This window comes from Peromyscus californicus, unplaced genomic scaffold (genome assembly GCF_007827085.1).
Source record: "Peromyscus californicus insignis strain IS unplaced genomic scaffold, ASM782708v3 Scaffold_4__1_contigs__length_199733344, whole genome shotgun sequence".
Lineage (NCBI taxonomy): Eukaryota > Metazoa > Chordata > Mammalia > Rodentia > Cricetidae > Peromyscus > Peromyscus californicus.
The window spans coordinates 114,478,156-114,493,152 of NW_026294562.1; the positions used below are offsets into that span (position 1 = coordinate 114,478,156).

Below are 14,997 nucleotides of genomic sequence, written 5' to 3' on the forward strand. Positions count from 1 at the left end.
CTGATAAGGTTTCCAAGCCAACTTTTGCTGTTGAGACTAGACAGCAAATGTTTTAGGCTTTGAAATGGTATCTAAGCACTCAGTACTGTTAATAAAGTATGTACACAGACATGATATCTCATTAGATAAATGTTACTATGTACTCCAAAATTTTATTGCTGCAGACTCTACTTGGCTTGCCCACACCATTTTCCCAACCTATGACCTAGATTACTGATAGTAAAGGCTCACATTTCTTATGTGAAAATTTGAAATCCTCAGAATTCTGAAAACCAGAATTTTTTTTTATAGCTCACTAGGCAGCAAAACATAAGCCTATCTATAATTATCTCGGGTAAAACCTGACAGATATTAAGTTATTTATAGTCCATTAATAGAGCAAGGTGTCAATGTTCATAATTTTCTGGCATAGAAATATTAATGTTATTAAGACTGCTGGTGCACAGCACATTGGGACACAATATTAATGTAAACTTTTGTAAATTCAAACATTCTAGATTCTGTAGCACAGCTAGATCAAAATTTTTTAGCTAAAACAAAAAAAAAACAACAAAGAGTGGTCTTAAATAATCTTAAAGGATGCATCAGAATTGATTTCTATACCTTATGGTTTGGATGTAAAATGTCCCCAATAGGCTAATGGGTTTGATCACTTGGTCCTGTGTGATGGAGATTTTTTTGGGATGTTGTGGAACCTCCAGGAGATGGGAACTAGCTGGAGCCCAAGAGTTACTAGAAAGCAGGCTTGAGGTTCACATACTGGTCCTGCTTCTTGTCTGAAGCCTTCTGTTCCTGTTCTTACAACTGTAAGAGACTATTACTACCCTGCTCTGCCAACGATGAGGGATTGCACCCCCAAAGTGCAACCCAAAATAAATCCTTTTTTTCTTCTAAGTCTGTCAAGTACTTTGTCATAGTTTTCAGAAAATCTACTAACAGAGAAAATTGATACTGAGATGTGGGATCATTACTATGACCACCTGACATGGTTCTTAAGCATTTTGAGATGGTTTCTAAGAGGAATATGGAAGAGCTGGGTTTTGTGGAGAACAGACCTAGAGTCCTAAAAGCAGAGAAAAACAAGAAATTCTAGAGGGAATTGGAAAAATTACCATACTAACAGAAATGTGAATAATACAAACTGTGATATTGAAGTTTTAAAAGGGGAACACAATTTTCCAGAATTGGTTTACTAGCCATTTGGGTAAAACCCTGACAAAGAATCTGTCTGTGTTCTGAATAATTGAATTAGGGTGAATTCCAAAATAATGGACTGAGTTGTTTGGAGAAAGGAAGGAAGAACTTGTGGGTGATAAAGGATTCTACTAAATTGCCAGAGTTATGAGAAGATCCTGCACACCATAACATCAAAGCTATGGGTTGAGTAGTCTTTCTTCCTAATCATATGTACAGTAAGAGGGAGCAGAAAGTTATGAAAACTTTGTAGTTTGATGAGGAAAAGGTAGCATGTGTGTTAAAGCTGCAGGCAGTGTGTACAAAGTGGATTCAGACCAAGTGACTATAGCTCTAAAGGTATCAGGTCCGCCAAAGATAAACCAAAACCTTTGCAATGGAAAAGGTGGCCTAGAGGTAGGGCCCCACCCATTGATAGCACCAGAATATAACAGCGATAGCATCAAGATATGGCAATGGAAATTTGTTTTAAAACTTTTATTTAATAAGAGAGTGCCTGAACAAAGAGACGCTCTTGGGTATTGGTTCTCCTGGGAAGTGGTTCCTCAGGTTCAGCCAAGTGGCTAAGCAGAGGCCATTGCAGCTATGGTCCAGGTGAGGCTTAACATTCCTTCTGTCACAGCTACAAGTTGGTTCCTGCACTGTGCATTCTTTGCCATTGAGGACTGAACTCTCCAATCAAGAGTTGGAATAAATCATTCCTCCTATACATTGCTTCCTGTCAGGTATATAATCATTGCACTGAGAACAGTTATTAACACATCAATGTCTTCTTTCTCTGTCTAGGATCCTCTCATGGCCCTGCTGATTTAGCAGTGTCCCTCACTACCTCAGGCTCATCTGGATCCTCCCTCTGCTGGGAATCCCTTTAATCCTGTGTAGAAGAAACCTTTTACCTCACACAACCTAATACAATTCCTGCAAATACATTTCTCAGGAAATACGTTTCTTTTACTTGGTCTGGCGGATTGTAAGGCTGATGTGTAAGGTGAGATATTGAAGCCTGGGGTACTTAGAACTTTTAACACTCCCTTTCTAGACTATTTCTTTGAGAGAGTCATAGCCATTCCCTTTTTTTTGTTTTGTGTGTGTGTGTGTGTGTGTGTGTGTGTGTGTGTGTGTGAAAGCAAGTGTTTGCCCTATTGCACAAGTGGAGGTCAGAAGAACAGTCTTGGGTGTCTATCCTTGGCATCCTTTGATCATTATTGCATGTTTGAGACAAGCTCTCTCTCTCTCTCTCTCTCTCTCTCTCTCTCTCTCTCTCTCTCTCTCTCTCTCTCTCTCTCTCTCTCTGTGTGTGTGTGTGTTTGTGTGTGTATATTCCAGGTTGGCTGGCCCATAGGCTTCCCAGGGATTCTCCTTACTCTGCTTCCCACAGTAGAATCATAACAGTTATTGACACATCTTACTGTGCTAAGCTTTATGTGAGTTTTGGAAATTTGACCTCGGTCTTCACACTAGCTTAATTTCTGTACCACTAAGTCATCTCCCTAATCCCCATTTACCCTTTATAAACTTCATTTCCTATAGCAAGAAAGGAGAATAAAAATATTGCTTATTTCTTATGTTTAAAAAAATTGGTATTTAGCTTAGTGTGTGTTCTGAACCACACACACTTGGTAAATGTTAGTTATATTTTTATTTTTGCAGATTGGTTCTCATTGTGTTGCTCCATTTGGTTGCATGCATATTTTATGTACATATTTATATATTGTTATTATTATTATTAGTCAGTGAGTTCAGCATAAACACTGTATACATGAACTAGATGCACTGACAAAACAAAAAGTTGCAAAGTAATTCTGTTAATTATTAATGTTTTAATTTAATAACTAAATTTAGCAGTGCATGGCTAGACTCCAAATGAACACCAATTCGTAAAATTTGTTTGCAAAATAGCATGCATGTTATTATTGAAGATATCTAGAATATGTAGAATTTTATCAGTCTTGAAGAGATTTGGAAAGGGGAGAAGATGCAGTGTTCTCAAAGTATCTCTATCACAAACTTTTAAAAGAGCTGTGAATGAGGCAGCGATGTTTTGCCTAATTCATTACGATTTCCCGCTGTGTTGGAGCTGAGCCATCAGAGACATTTCCTTCTCATCTGGTTTGTGGGTTTGGCTTGGACACATGACAAGAAAGCTCTTGAGATAGTGATGCTGCCATCATCAATCTATTAACAAAGCCCAGGGTAACATCAGTGCTGCAGTTTACACAAGAATAATAAATCCATGCCCAGGAATCAGAGTGTAAGCTTAGTATCGAGACGTACAGGACATGTGAAATCTCCTTGGTAATAAGAAAATGTTTCTGTTTCCCCACAAGGAACATATAGAAGAGTCCCAAAGTAGAAAACAGTAAAAAGCCAGTTACTTTTGCAAATATCTGGGCTAGTCTGAAACGCTTTAAGTCTCTAGCATATAGGAAATACCCAGTTTTTCACTTGGCCATGAGACCTGGAGCTAGCTGCCTGCCTCTTGGCAGTGAGGCTTGTGCAGTGCTGACAGCTGTGTCCAGGCCAGCTCCAGCTTACTTCAGGATGTGGAAATGAGCTAAACCTAGGCTGCTGGCAGGAGGTGTGGCCACATGGGTTTCGAGTTGCGGGGGTTCTCAAGCATCGTTCTCTTGGCAGGGCTAGCTGCAAACAGTGTGCAGACAGTTCTCTGAACACAGCTGCGAGGCATAAACTGCTGCTGGGAAAAGAACATGGAACCAAAGGGTCCTTCGGATTTTCATTTTTTAAAATTTATTTGGTTGGTTGTTTTTTTCTGTAAAGCAGAGTAGTGACCTAGCTTTGCCATAACTCATTATAAATTCAATTCATTATCCCTTGTGTACTCAAAATATAATATTTATCAAAACAAGTTATTATTCTTTTTTTTTTTTTTTTTGGTTTTTCTAGACAGGGTGTTCCTGTGTAGCTTTGGAGCCTGTCCTGGAACTCGATCTGTAGACCAGGCTGTCGACCTCACAAAGATCCACTTGCCTCTGCCTCCCAAGCGCTGGGATTAAAGGCGAGCACCACCATTGCTTGGCAGCAAAACAAATCTTTAAAGTAGGAGATAGAGTTGAATTCTAGTAAGATTTTAATGCCTAGTGATTTCTCTAAAGGCTAGCTTATAATTATGAACAAGTTCCATAAATTTAAGTCACCTCCACATAAATAATAAAAAAAAATTCAGAGTGAAAGTTCAGTTTGTTAACTCAACAGGGAGAAAGCACTTCCGTTTCAGGGTAACAAAATAAAGTGTGATGTGACTCACCAGCGGATAGAGTGAACAGAAGAGCAGGAGCTCCACCCTAGTTCTGGGCTAACAGAAATGGAATTGTTCCTGTCTGAGAACAGTGTTGTGATGAGAAGTAACCAAAGACGGGCAATAACCTGACAAAAAAGCACTGAGAGACCCATGGGTTGGATTTTCTTTGTCTATAATAAGTTGAGGGTCCTGCCTCTAAGTTTATGCCTCTGAAATGGTGATGAATTCAAAAGTACATAGTGAGTATTAAGGTCAGTGTTCTTCCTTGACCACAGGGAAATGAGGCTGTCCCTGTTTGGCTTGGCTCATTTTGAAATATGAGCCTTAGCCAAACCTATCTCTGAAGACTGAGCAACCAAAAAGGAAAGACCCCAAAACAGAAAGTAACTATTATTTAGATGTTGTCAATAATGAGAAATGTAATAGTACCTTCCGGGAGAGTCTCCATTTTCATCAAACAGGATCATATCTCCAGAAACTCCAGTAAAATTGGTTTTCATCAGGGAGTCCAATAGTTTCCGCCCATCAATTGGCTTCATCGCATCACAGAGCCCCGCGTAGCCTGGGCACAGGGACATCTGCATGTTGTGGAGCCCATAAGCCATAGAGTAGATTGCATTGATCACAAATCCCATTTTGGAATCTTGAACATGATGTGTTCTTAGAGTCAGAGAACCTGTTGAGAAATAAAGTAAGGATTAACTTTGAAATATTACCCAGCTCTCTTCCATAGCCACACTCAAAGATCCTAAACATTTAGAAAGACCTCATCACCTTCACAGCTGGGGACTGCACTAGGAAAAAGCTTCTAACAAGTTGTTCGGAAGTGTTTTCCACCCTTCGTGGTTTTTGTTTCAAAATCATGAAGAAAGATGTGATTCCCTAACTAGATCAAGACTTGCCTTCTCAGGTGACTTAGCTCAGAATAACACTGTCTTTCCATGTTACCCATTTAGTTAAATGCCAAATTAATTTCCCTAGACATCTATGACACTGTAACTTCTTGTCTCAAAAATCCTTAACCAATCTTCATTTCCTCAGCTAGTATGTCTTCCCACTGACAGAATTAGATTCTGTCATATTTGGTCTCCACTATACTTACGTGATAATGTATTACTCACCTCCTCCAGTCTCAATGCAGCCTCAAAACTATGAATTCACTAATTCAATAAAAGTTTATGATGTCAAACTATACAGGAAGTTGTGTTATTGGTGAGCAGTAGGGAAGCAGAGGAGAATTAAGTATGGATTTGGAGCCAATGAAACTTGTCCAATAACAGTCCTATTGCTAATTCATGTTTTCATATACAAAATATAAAGACTAGGAGAAGTCTGTTCTTGATAAACACTATATATTGCACCAGTGTGACTATGTCTGGTGTATTCTTTAAAGGTTATAAAGAGGGGGAAGAAGAATAAGATGTTAGTCATGAGAAACAAACAGTGGTTATATAATATATAGGTTTGGAGGGTTTCCTGACTTTCATTAAGAAATTTACATTTTTACCTGGAAAACAGAATGAAAGTGGCATCAGTGGTTCATTGTAAAAAAATTCTGTTATAGGATACCGAGTGGTGATTTCAAGTCAGGATCTGAATGTATCAGAAGTAGGAAAGTGAGGACGACTAACAGATTGGATGCTTCATATGCTCCCAAGTATTTTAGAAGAAGAGGAGGAACAAAGGATAAATCTTATGTTGAATATGGAAAGGTTAGAAAATCATTGACTGACAAGTGAGGAATGAGTTGGTTTTTGCAGAGATGAAAAAAAATCATGCTTGAGTTAATAAGCAGGTAGATGTTGCTCTGCTTGGGATGATAGCGGTAGCAAAGGGGAGGCATGTTCAGATTCGGACACATTTTGAAATTAGAAAACCATGACTTAGCTGATTGCCTATATCTTCATCAGATATCAGACACCTTGTTAAGTTCCTGATTCATTTTCCATGGGTCAAGTGCCATATAAGTGAGGACTCTCTAGAGCCAGTATGGTTTCTTACTCAGTATGATGCAAATATTGACTCAATTCATCCCAGTCATTGCCCAATGAGATATATACTATTTTTATGATAGAAAAATAAGTTAGTTTCTCTGCTCTTTCACAGCAACGAGGCAGCAGGAAAAGAGTTTATAACTAGGTCGTCTCTCTGGGTTTCATCCCAGTGAGACGGATGTTCTACGGCTTTTGAAATCTAAATCCAATGGAACCCTCAGAGACTTCCTGAAGCATGTCAGTCTTAAAGATAAAAATTGATACAATTCTGTATTTCATTCAACTTATCATATCCTTCTACATTCCTTTAATGCATTTATTTCCTTCTATTCCAACTCCTATTACAGGATTTGGGAGTTTTACAATGTCTCAATTATTTGAGTATTTTTATATTTATGTTTCTGGATTCAAAATCACAGTGAGAAACTTAAAAGACAATAAAATGAAAACAACTCTCTTTTAAATATTAAACATTCAGTATTTTTTTTCAGGCAGAATTCACTGTAATTAAAAGGGATAAACAATATTCTTGTTTACTGTTTCTCCAAGAATTTATTAGTTTCCACTCATAAATTAGCATATAGATACCATTCCATAAATGGCAGTGTGCACACATACTTTTCTATTCTCTACTTTTTTTTTTTTTCAAGACAGGGTTTCTCTGTGTAGTTTTGCGCCTTTCCTGGAACTCACTTTGTAGACCAGGCTGGCCTCGAACTCACAGAGATCCGCCTGCCTCTGCCTCCCAAGTGCTGGGATTAAAGGCGTGCGCCACCACCACCCGGCCTATACTCTGCTTTTATACTGTACTGTGGAGGTTGATATCCTTTTTCCCATGGGTATGTATATGAATTATTACATTATTTAACTGGCTGAAAATATTCTGATATGGTTATAAAAATCTCATAATAATGCTGAGTGGATATACTTTTCTGCTGGTGTTACTAAAATTCATTTTTTATTGATTAAATTTTTCCTTTGACAATTTCATATACATAAATAATTCATTCTTATTACTGTCACATCCACCCTCTCTTATCACCCTCCCACACCTGTCAACCCTGCCCTTTCTCCACTAAAACACTGTTTAACACATTCAATTTTTTAGAGTAGATTAAGTTTGTTCTTTGAAAACGCCATATATGTATATAGTGTATTGTGTTTGCTGTTACTGTATACCTTGTTTTACCCCCACATCACCCTCCCTCATCACTACAGGTCCCTTTTCCACATGTATGGTTTCTATCATTACACTAAACATCTTAAACATAGATTGCCTGTTTGCAGTTTAACTGTAGCTTAGATTTGTTTTTATCTGCTGGTAGTCTTTCATTGGCTTTCCCTACACATTGGATTTCCCAAGCTTGTATAATGGTCACAGATGCTGTCTTGGTAGCTTATCATAGAACCTGATACATGATTGGCACTACTAACAAAAGATGCTTATATGAATTAGGCCAGATGAATCACAGGACACCTCCACAAGTGTCACTATATACCAGGTCCAGTTTTAAGTTTGTCAAATCAAATTACTCGGGAAATCATTCCTTTGCAGAATAGTGCCCATTTAAGAAAAACTGAACAACAGAAATTTATAACAGACTCATTTCATGTGACTAGTTAATCTATTTTTTATTTTATAATTAATTTAATTTTATATATCAGCCACGGATTCCCCTGTCCTCCCTCCTCCCAAACCCCTAGCCTTCCCCCCTAATCCACCCCCCATTTCCACCTCCTCCAAGGCAAGGTCTCCCCTGGGGATTCAGCCCAGTCTGGTAGATTCAGTTGAAGCAGGTCCAGTCCCCTTCTCCCTACACCAAGGCTGAGTGAGCAAAGTGTCACAGCATAGGCCCTAGGTTCCAAAAAACCAGCTCATGCGCCAAGGACAGGTGCCGGTCCCACTGCCTGGGGGCCTCCTAAACAGTTCAAGGTCATCAACTGCCACACTTATCCAGAGGGTCTGGTCCAGTTTCATGGGGGCTCCTCAGCTATTGGTTCACAGTTCATGTGTTTCCACTAGTTTGGCAATTTGTCCCTGTGCTTTTTCCAATCGTGGTCTCGATATATATATATATATATATATATATATATATATATATATATATATATATAATCCCTCCTCTCTCACGCCAATTGGACTCCTGGAGCTTCACCTGGGGTTTGGCCATGGATCTCTGCATCTGCTTCCACCAGTCACTGGATGAGAGTTCTGTCATGACAGTTAGGGTGTTCGGCCATCAGATCACCAGAGTAGGTCAGTTCAGGCACTCTCTCGACCATTGCCAGTAGTCTATAGTGGAGGTATCTTTGTGGATTTCTGGGGACCTCTCTAGCACTCTGCTTCTTCCTATTACCATGGGGTCTTCATTTATCATGGTGTCTCTTTCCTTGTTCTCCCATTCTGGTCCTGATCCAACTGGGTCCTCCTGCTCCCCTAAGTTTTCTTTCCTCTGACCCTTGCCCTCCATTATTCCCCCTCATCCCCAGTTTGCTCATGTATATCTCATCCATTTCTCTGTTGCTGGGCGATCCCTGTGTCTTTCTTAGGGTCCAGAGAGACTAGGTAGCCTCCCTGGAGTTGTGAGTTGCAGTCTGGTTATCCTTTGCTTTACATCTAGTATTCACTTATGAGTGAGTACATACCATGTTTGTCTTTCTGAGTCTGGGTTACCTCACTCAGGATGATTTTTTTTTCTAGTTCCATTCATTTGCCTGCAAACCTCATGATGTCATTGTTTTTCTCTGCTGAGCAGTACTCCATTGTGTATATATACCACATTTTATTTATCAGTTCTTCAGTTGAAGGGCATCTAGGTTTTTTCCAGGTTCTGGCTATTACAAATAATGCTGCTATGAGCATAGGTGAGCATGTGTCCTTGTGGTACAATTGAGCATTCCTTGGGTATATGCCCAAGAGTGGTATAGCTGGGTCTTGGGGGAGATTGATTCCCAGTTTTCTAAGAAAGCACCATATTGATTTCTAAAGTGGCTGTACAAGTTTGCATTCCAACCAACAGTGGAGGAGTGTTCCCCTTGCTCCACATCCTCTCCAACATAAGCTGTCTTCAGTGCTTTTGATCTTAGCCATTCTGACAGGTGTAAGATGGTATCTCAGAGTCGTTTTGATTTGTATTTCCCTGATGATTAAGGATGTTGAGCAATTCCTTAAATATCTTTCAGCCATTTGAGCTTCTTCTGATGAGAATTCTCTGTTTAGCTCTATAGCCCATTTTTAATTGGACTGTTGGGTATTTTGATGTCTAATTTCTTGAGTTCTTTATATATTTTGGAGATCAGCCCTCTGTCAGATGTGAAGGTTGTTGAAGATCTTTTCCCATTCTGTAGGCTGTTGTTTTGTCTTATTGACCATGTCCTTTGCCCTACAAAAGCTTCTCAATTTCAAGAGGTCCCATTTATTAATTGTTTCTCTCAGTGTCTGTGCTACTTCTTATTAGTTCTTTAATTTATTGATTCATTCAAAGTCAATTAAATTAGTTATTATAAACTAATGTATTGAAGTCCTTATTGCATGTCAGAGTGTTGTGTGCTGGTGATACAAAGATGAAAAAGTTAAAATTTTTGTCCTCAAAAACAAAAAGCAACTCAATATCTGAGCTCTAGACACAGCAATAGAAGCTTGTTAGGAGCCAATAAATTTAGTTTTATTAAGCTAATTTAAGTGGCCTGAGATATACATAATAATATGGTCCATTTTATTCAAACTTTTTTTCTCATTCAGTAGGCTATAGGGGAAAAAGACATATGAATTAGCTTGTATCTTGGTACTCCAAAGAACTGGACTCCTTCAGCAATGTTGACTTAGCTCAAGGCCAGACCCAGTTTGGCATGAAGTTCTGCACTAACCCAAACTTATCAGCTATTCGCAGACATCTCTGAAGGAGAAATAAAAGCAAATCAGGGCTAAACTTCCTTTCTCTTCTCTTTATTCTATCCTGGATCTTGATATACAAGCTTTAGTATTTAGGGCCAATTTTATCAGTATATAATCAAGTCAGAAGACTCCAGAAGGATTATCAAATACACAAAACCTCCAATCTGTGGTTACAAATTTAATTTTACAGTCCACAGAATGTGGTTTCTAATTCATCTGGGCAGGTTAACTTTGAAGCTTCGTCTGTGTTAAGCAAGGAAATATAAGACTACATCAGGAAGACAGAGTCTGAGAATGTCCTCGATATCAGGGACTTGAGAAAGTACCTATCTAGTCCAAAGGCTGCAGAAAGAAGCCCTCAGGCTGTACTTGCATTTGGATATAGATTGAGTGGCCTAAGTGCTAGTTTATAAAATCTCATATAACCAGCTTTGCACACATCTAAAATTAAAGATTTAACCATAACTTTCCTCATTTTCACCCAGTGAACACCGACTCTTTCCACTTTCTTGACAACTCCTTAGCCCAGCAACTCATTCAAGATAGCTCCTTCTTAGTTTGATTCAATAAACTCAGTTTACAAATGAGAAAAATAAGGCCAAAGTTCAAGGGAGAATTCCCCGAAGACTCTTTGCCTCTTAATTCTTTATATAGTGATATCTCCTTTTATGAGAGGTAAATTAAATATAATTTTATAATATTTTTAGTTAAATAACTCATAACTCTGGGGTGAAGAAATGAGCAAAAGTATATTTAAAAGATACAATGTTAATTATTTATGTCTGCTCTTATTCTAAATGATAAAGCACTTTCATATTATTCCTATGATTTTCTGTCTACCCACCAATAAGGATAAATAAAAAAAGGATAATGTAAGGGAAGACAGTAAAGCATGGTAAAGAAGTTAATTAGAAGTTTTGAGGGTGCTGTTGGATAATACAATGTAACCTTTTAATGAAAATGTTACATAGAAGCAAGCTCACCCCACTCATTTATTTTTAAAATATATCTAGTTATTACTTACACATACACCAGTGAATTTCTGTTACACACAGTGGGTGGAACAGCCAATTATTTCCTGTGTGACTGAAAGGCAAAGTGTATCTCAAAGCAAGTTAATCTTTTACCATTGTGTTTCCGTGGAAATGTACCTATGTACCATTACAACAAGTAACATTCTCTCTCTCCTCCCCCACATCTCTCAGTGTGTATGTGTATTTGTATATATGTGAGAACACTCAGCGGTATCTTTCCTCAAGAGTTATTCTCCTCATTTTTGAAAATTTTTTTTCTGAGTTTATAATACAATTGCAACATTTCTCTCTTCTTCTTTCTTCCTTCAAACTATCCCATCTATCTCTCCCTGCTCTCCTTCGATTTATGGCCTCTTTTTGCACTAATTGTTATTACATGCACACATGCACATGCATATTCTTAAATATAACCAGTACAGTCCAGTTAATGTTATTTGTACATATATTTTCCGGGCTGACTCTTTGGCATTGGACAACCAATTGTGTTTTTCCCTAGGGAAGAACAACTTTACTTCTCTCAGCTTTCCTCAGTTGCCTATAGTTCTTTGTGTAGGGTTGAACCTTTATGGACTTTTCCTTATTCATTTTGGCATATCCGTTGCTGTTGTCCTTGTTCAGTTCACATTTTGACAATCATGTTCGTGAGACTTTATTGATGTGGCTTCTGATAAACTTCCATGCTACCAGAAGTCACCATGCAAGCTTCCAAAGGAGAAAGGGAAAACAAACAGTCCTACCCAACTATGATGCTTATGAACCATATCAATAACCAACTGGCATGACTATCCTAAGTGTGCAGTATTGGCACATATGCCTTGATGATAACCAGTAGCTCTCTATTTGGATTTAAGACCAACTCAATAAAAAAGGAACCATGGCGGGAACTGGAAACCTAGCTAATTACTCAGTACTAGTGAATTCATGGTGATTGTAGGAGAATCTACAACCATCAATTTGCTAAATCAGCACAGTCCCTAACCACATTCTGTAATCATTTGCCTTTTACCAACAGATTAGTGTAGTCTTTCTCCTCATCAAAGAAACTTCCTTTTAGAACAGATGGAGTCCAGTAGAGAACAATATCTTAGTCTTTTGAGGCAGAGTCTCTTATGGCCCTCAAGACAGATGGCTGTCTAGTCAATAAGACACAGGGATCTTCCTGTTTCTGCCTCCCCAGCACTGAAATTACAAGTCTAAACCACCACAATTGCTTTTTTGTTTTGTTTTGTTTTGTTTTTATGTGAGTTCTGGAGATTGGATTCAGATTCTCATGCTTGCAAGGAAAACACTTTAGCAACTGATTCACCTTCTCACCCACAACATGTAATACTTTATGGCATATATTAGAATTATCCATGAACTTTACTGCCCCCTCATAGAGTATGAGTTTTGTGAAGCCTTAGACAATCTTGTTTTCCTTGTATTTTTCACAAGCTCTAACACTGTGGATTAAGGTGAACATCTCATTTAATCCTTTAATATTTGTTGACCATTCATTTTTTGTTGTTATTGTTTGCAAAGCCTCTAATCCTACCATGAGATTTGAGATTAGTTCAGAATGGACAATCAGTTCTCTGTGAACCAAGTGCATTTTGGCTTTATTTACCATTATATTTCCTGCATATAGTACAGTGCTTAGCATTGCCTGTATCTTATTGATGGATCATGGGACATGAATGAATATAGAAATGTCAAAAAGACTTACTGTGTGAAACTTAAGACACAGTGAACCAGTTAGAGAAATGATGTTATAATGAAGATACCGACACTTTTTTTGGAGTATTAAGATTCGTGACATGAAGAAGTGGTTGTGAGACCTAAGGCTTGGGCCAGGACTAGGGATACACAGTAGTAAAGAATCGTCTGTGGAAATGCTGCTATAATGGATGACATCACACAAATAATTTATCCTCCTTGATAACATTGAATGTATCCATGTTATGTGAGGCAGCACAACAGCTCCAAGAATCTAAATTTGTACCCACATATACTGATATAGCTCTCAAAGTTCACAATGCCTCTGATATGTAATTTTACCTGAAATATAGGAAGGTAACCTCTGAATCCTTACTGTGCAAAGCAAATGAACCCAGCAGCGTTAGAAGCAGCAGCTCCTTTCAGAAGCCTCAGAAGTCCAGGAGGGAATTCAGACTTCTCCATTCAGAATGCTAACTTTTAAGTTTAATAAATGAGAACCACCAGTGGCTGGTTGATAACCCTGAATGAATATGTGATTTCAGACAGCCATAGTTTTTTTATTCACATCATGGCATTTTTGAAGAACTTCCATATAGAGTGTAAATTAATTCTACAAGAATATGAAGTTTGATAATATTTAATATTTAAGAGTAACAATATTTAAGAGTCTGAGAAAAATATTATGACACCACATGATATTCTCACAATATATCTTATATGTAAATTGTACTCTGTGTAGAACAGTAGTAAGTTTTCAGGTATCGGGTGCTTCTCACTAAGGTGTGATTTCCATGTCTATTTTCTCACAACTCTACTGGAAAGTATAATTTTTCCTTGTTTTCAACATGAGGTGATCTTGAAAACATAACCATTCAGTTCTACCTGGGAGAAGCAACAAAGACTTGAGAATAATGTGCTCCTTGGACTACAATGAAAAATGTACAATAGAAAACTAATTATCAGATTGGAAGTCACACCCTAGTGAGAAGCACCAGATACCTGAAAACTCACTACTGCTGTACAAACAGTACAATTTACATATTAGTCTGAGCTAACTGCAAAGTCAGCACTGCCCACATTTGGGAATTTAAGAATTGCTATACTTATAATCCAGGTTTCTGATGATCAAGATGCAAAAAAAAAAAAATCATTTCCACTAAGGTTTTGCTTCTAATTAAAAAGAATAAGCATGACAAATTAGAAACTCATTTCCTATAATGAACTCTGTAATTGAAATGAAGTAGAAAATTGCAAAAGAATGAATTACTTTGTCCTATCCAAACCTTCTGTAAAGAACTAAACTGCTATTACAGAGTTCACAAATTGTACACAGGGAAGACTAATTGTCACCACTAATACTAAAGACTTGACTAGAGTAGAACGTATAGTCATGGAAGATTAGAGACATCTGAAAATCTTTAAAGTATGTGTATGTGAAGTTCTCTCTTCTGAGTGTGGTAGTCATTGTACCAATGGTGTGAATTATTATTGTATGAATTACTTTAAATCACGACGTTGCCACTTTTAGCCATGGTGATAATGATTTCAACTATTTTATCATGAAATGTTTCAAAGGCAGATATTACAGCAAAAAAGAATGAGGAGGGAATCTCCCACAATACCTGTTGTCGGGTGCACTGCATCCATCACCTCAACTCCCATAGCAAATGTGCAAACTGAGCATTATATTTTCCCTAGTTTGTATGAGAAATGTTAGGCTCACAGACAAGAAAGCAATGATTAATGACACAAAACTAATACATAGTAAGTTAGAATTTCAAAATCTAGTTCAAGGTGATCCTGCAGGCTGCTCTTTCTGAAATTCACTTCTATTCTCTCTGAATTGTCATTAAACATCCAATAGTTACACTTATAAAAGCCATTTCCTATACATGAGAATGGAAATGATAATCCTGATTAACA

The 14,997-nt window shown here is 37.8% G+C and overlaps 1 protein-coding gene across 3 annotated transcripts in view; it reads right to left on the reverse strand.

The window, feature by feature from the left end:
* The window catches only part of Grm5 (glutamate metabotropic receptor 5), a 473,853-nt gene that overhangs the window by 85,502 nt on the left and 373,354 nt on the right, over positions 1–14,997 (reverse strand). For all 3 annotated transcript variants that reach the window (XM_052760517.1, XM_052760518.1, XM_052760516.1), the window contains exon 6: positions 4,883–5,129. In XM_052760517.1, coding sequence (XP_052616477.1) covers positions 4,883–5,129 — 247 coding nt within the window. The remainder of the gene's footprint in view (positions 1–4,882; positions 5,130–14,997) is intronic.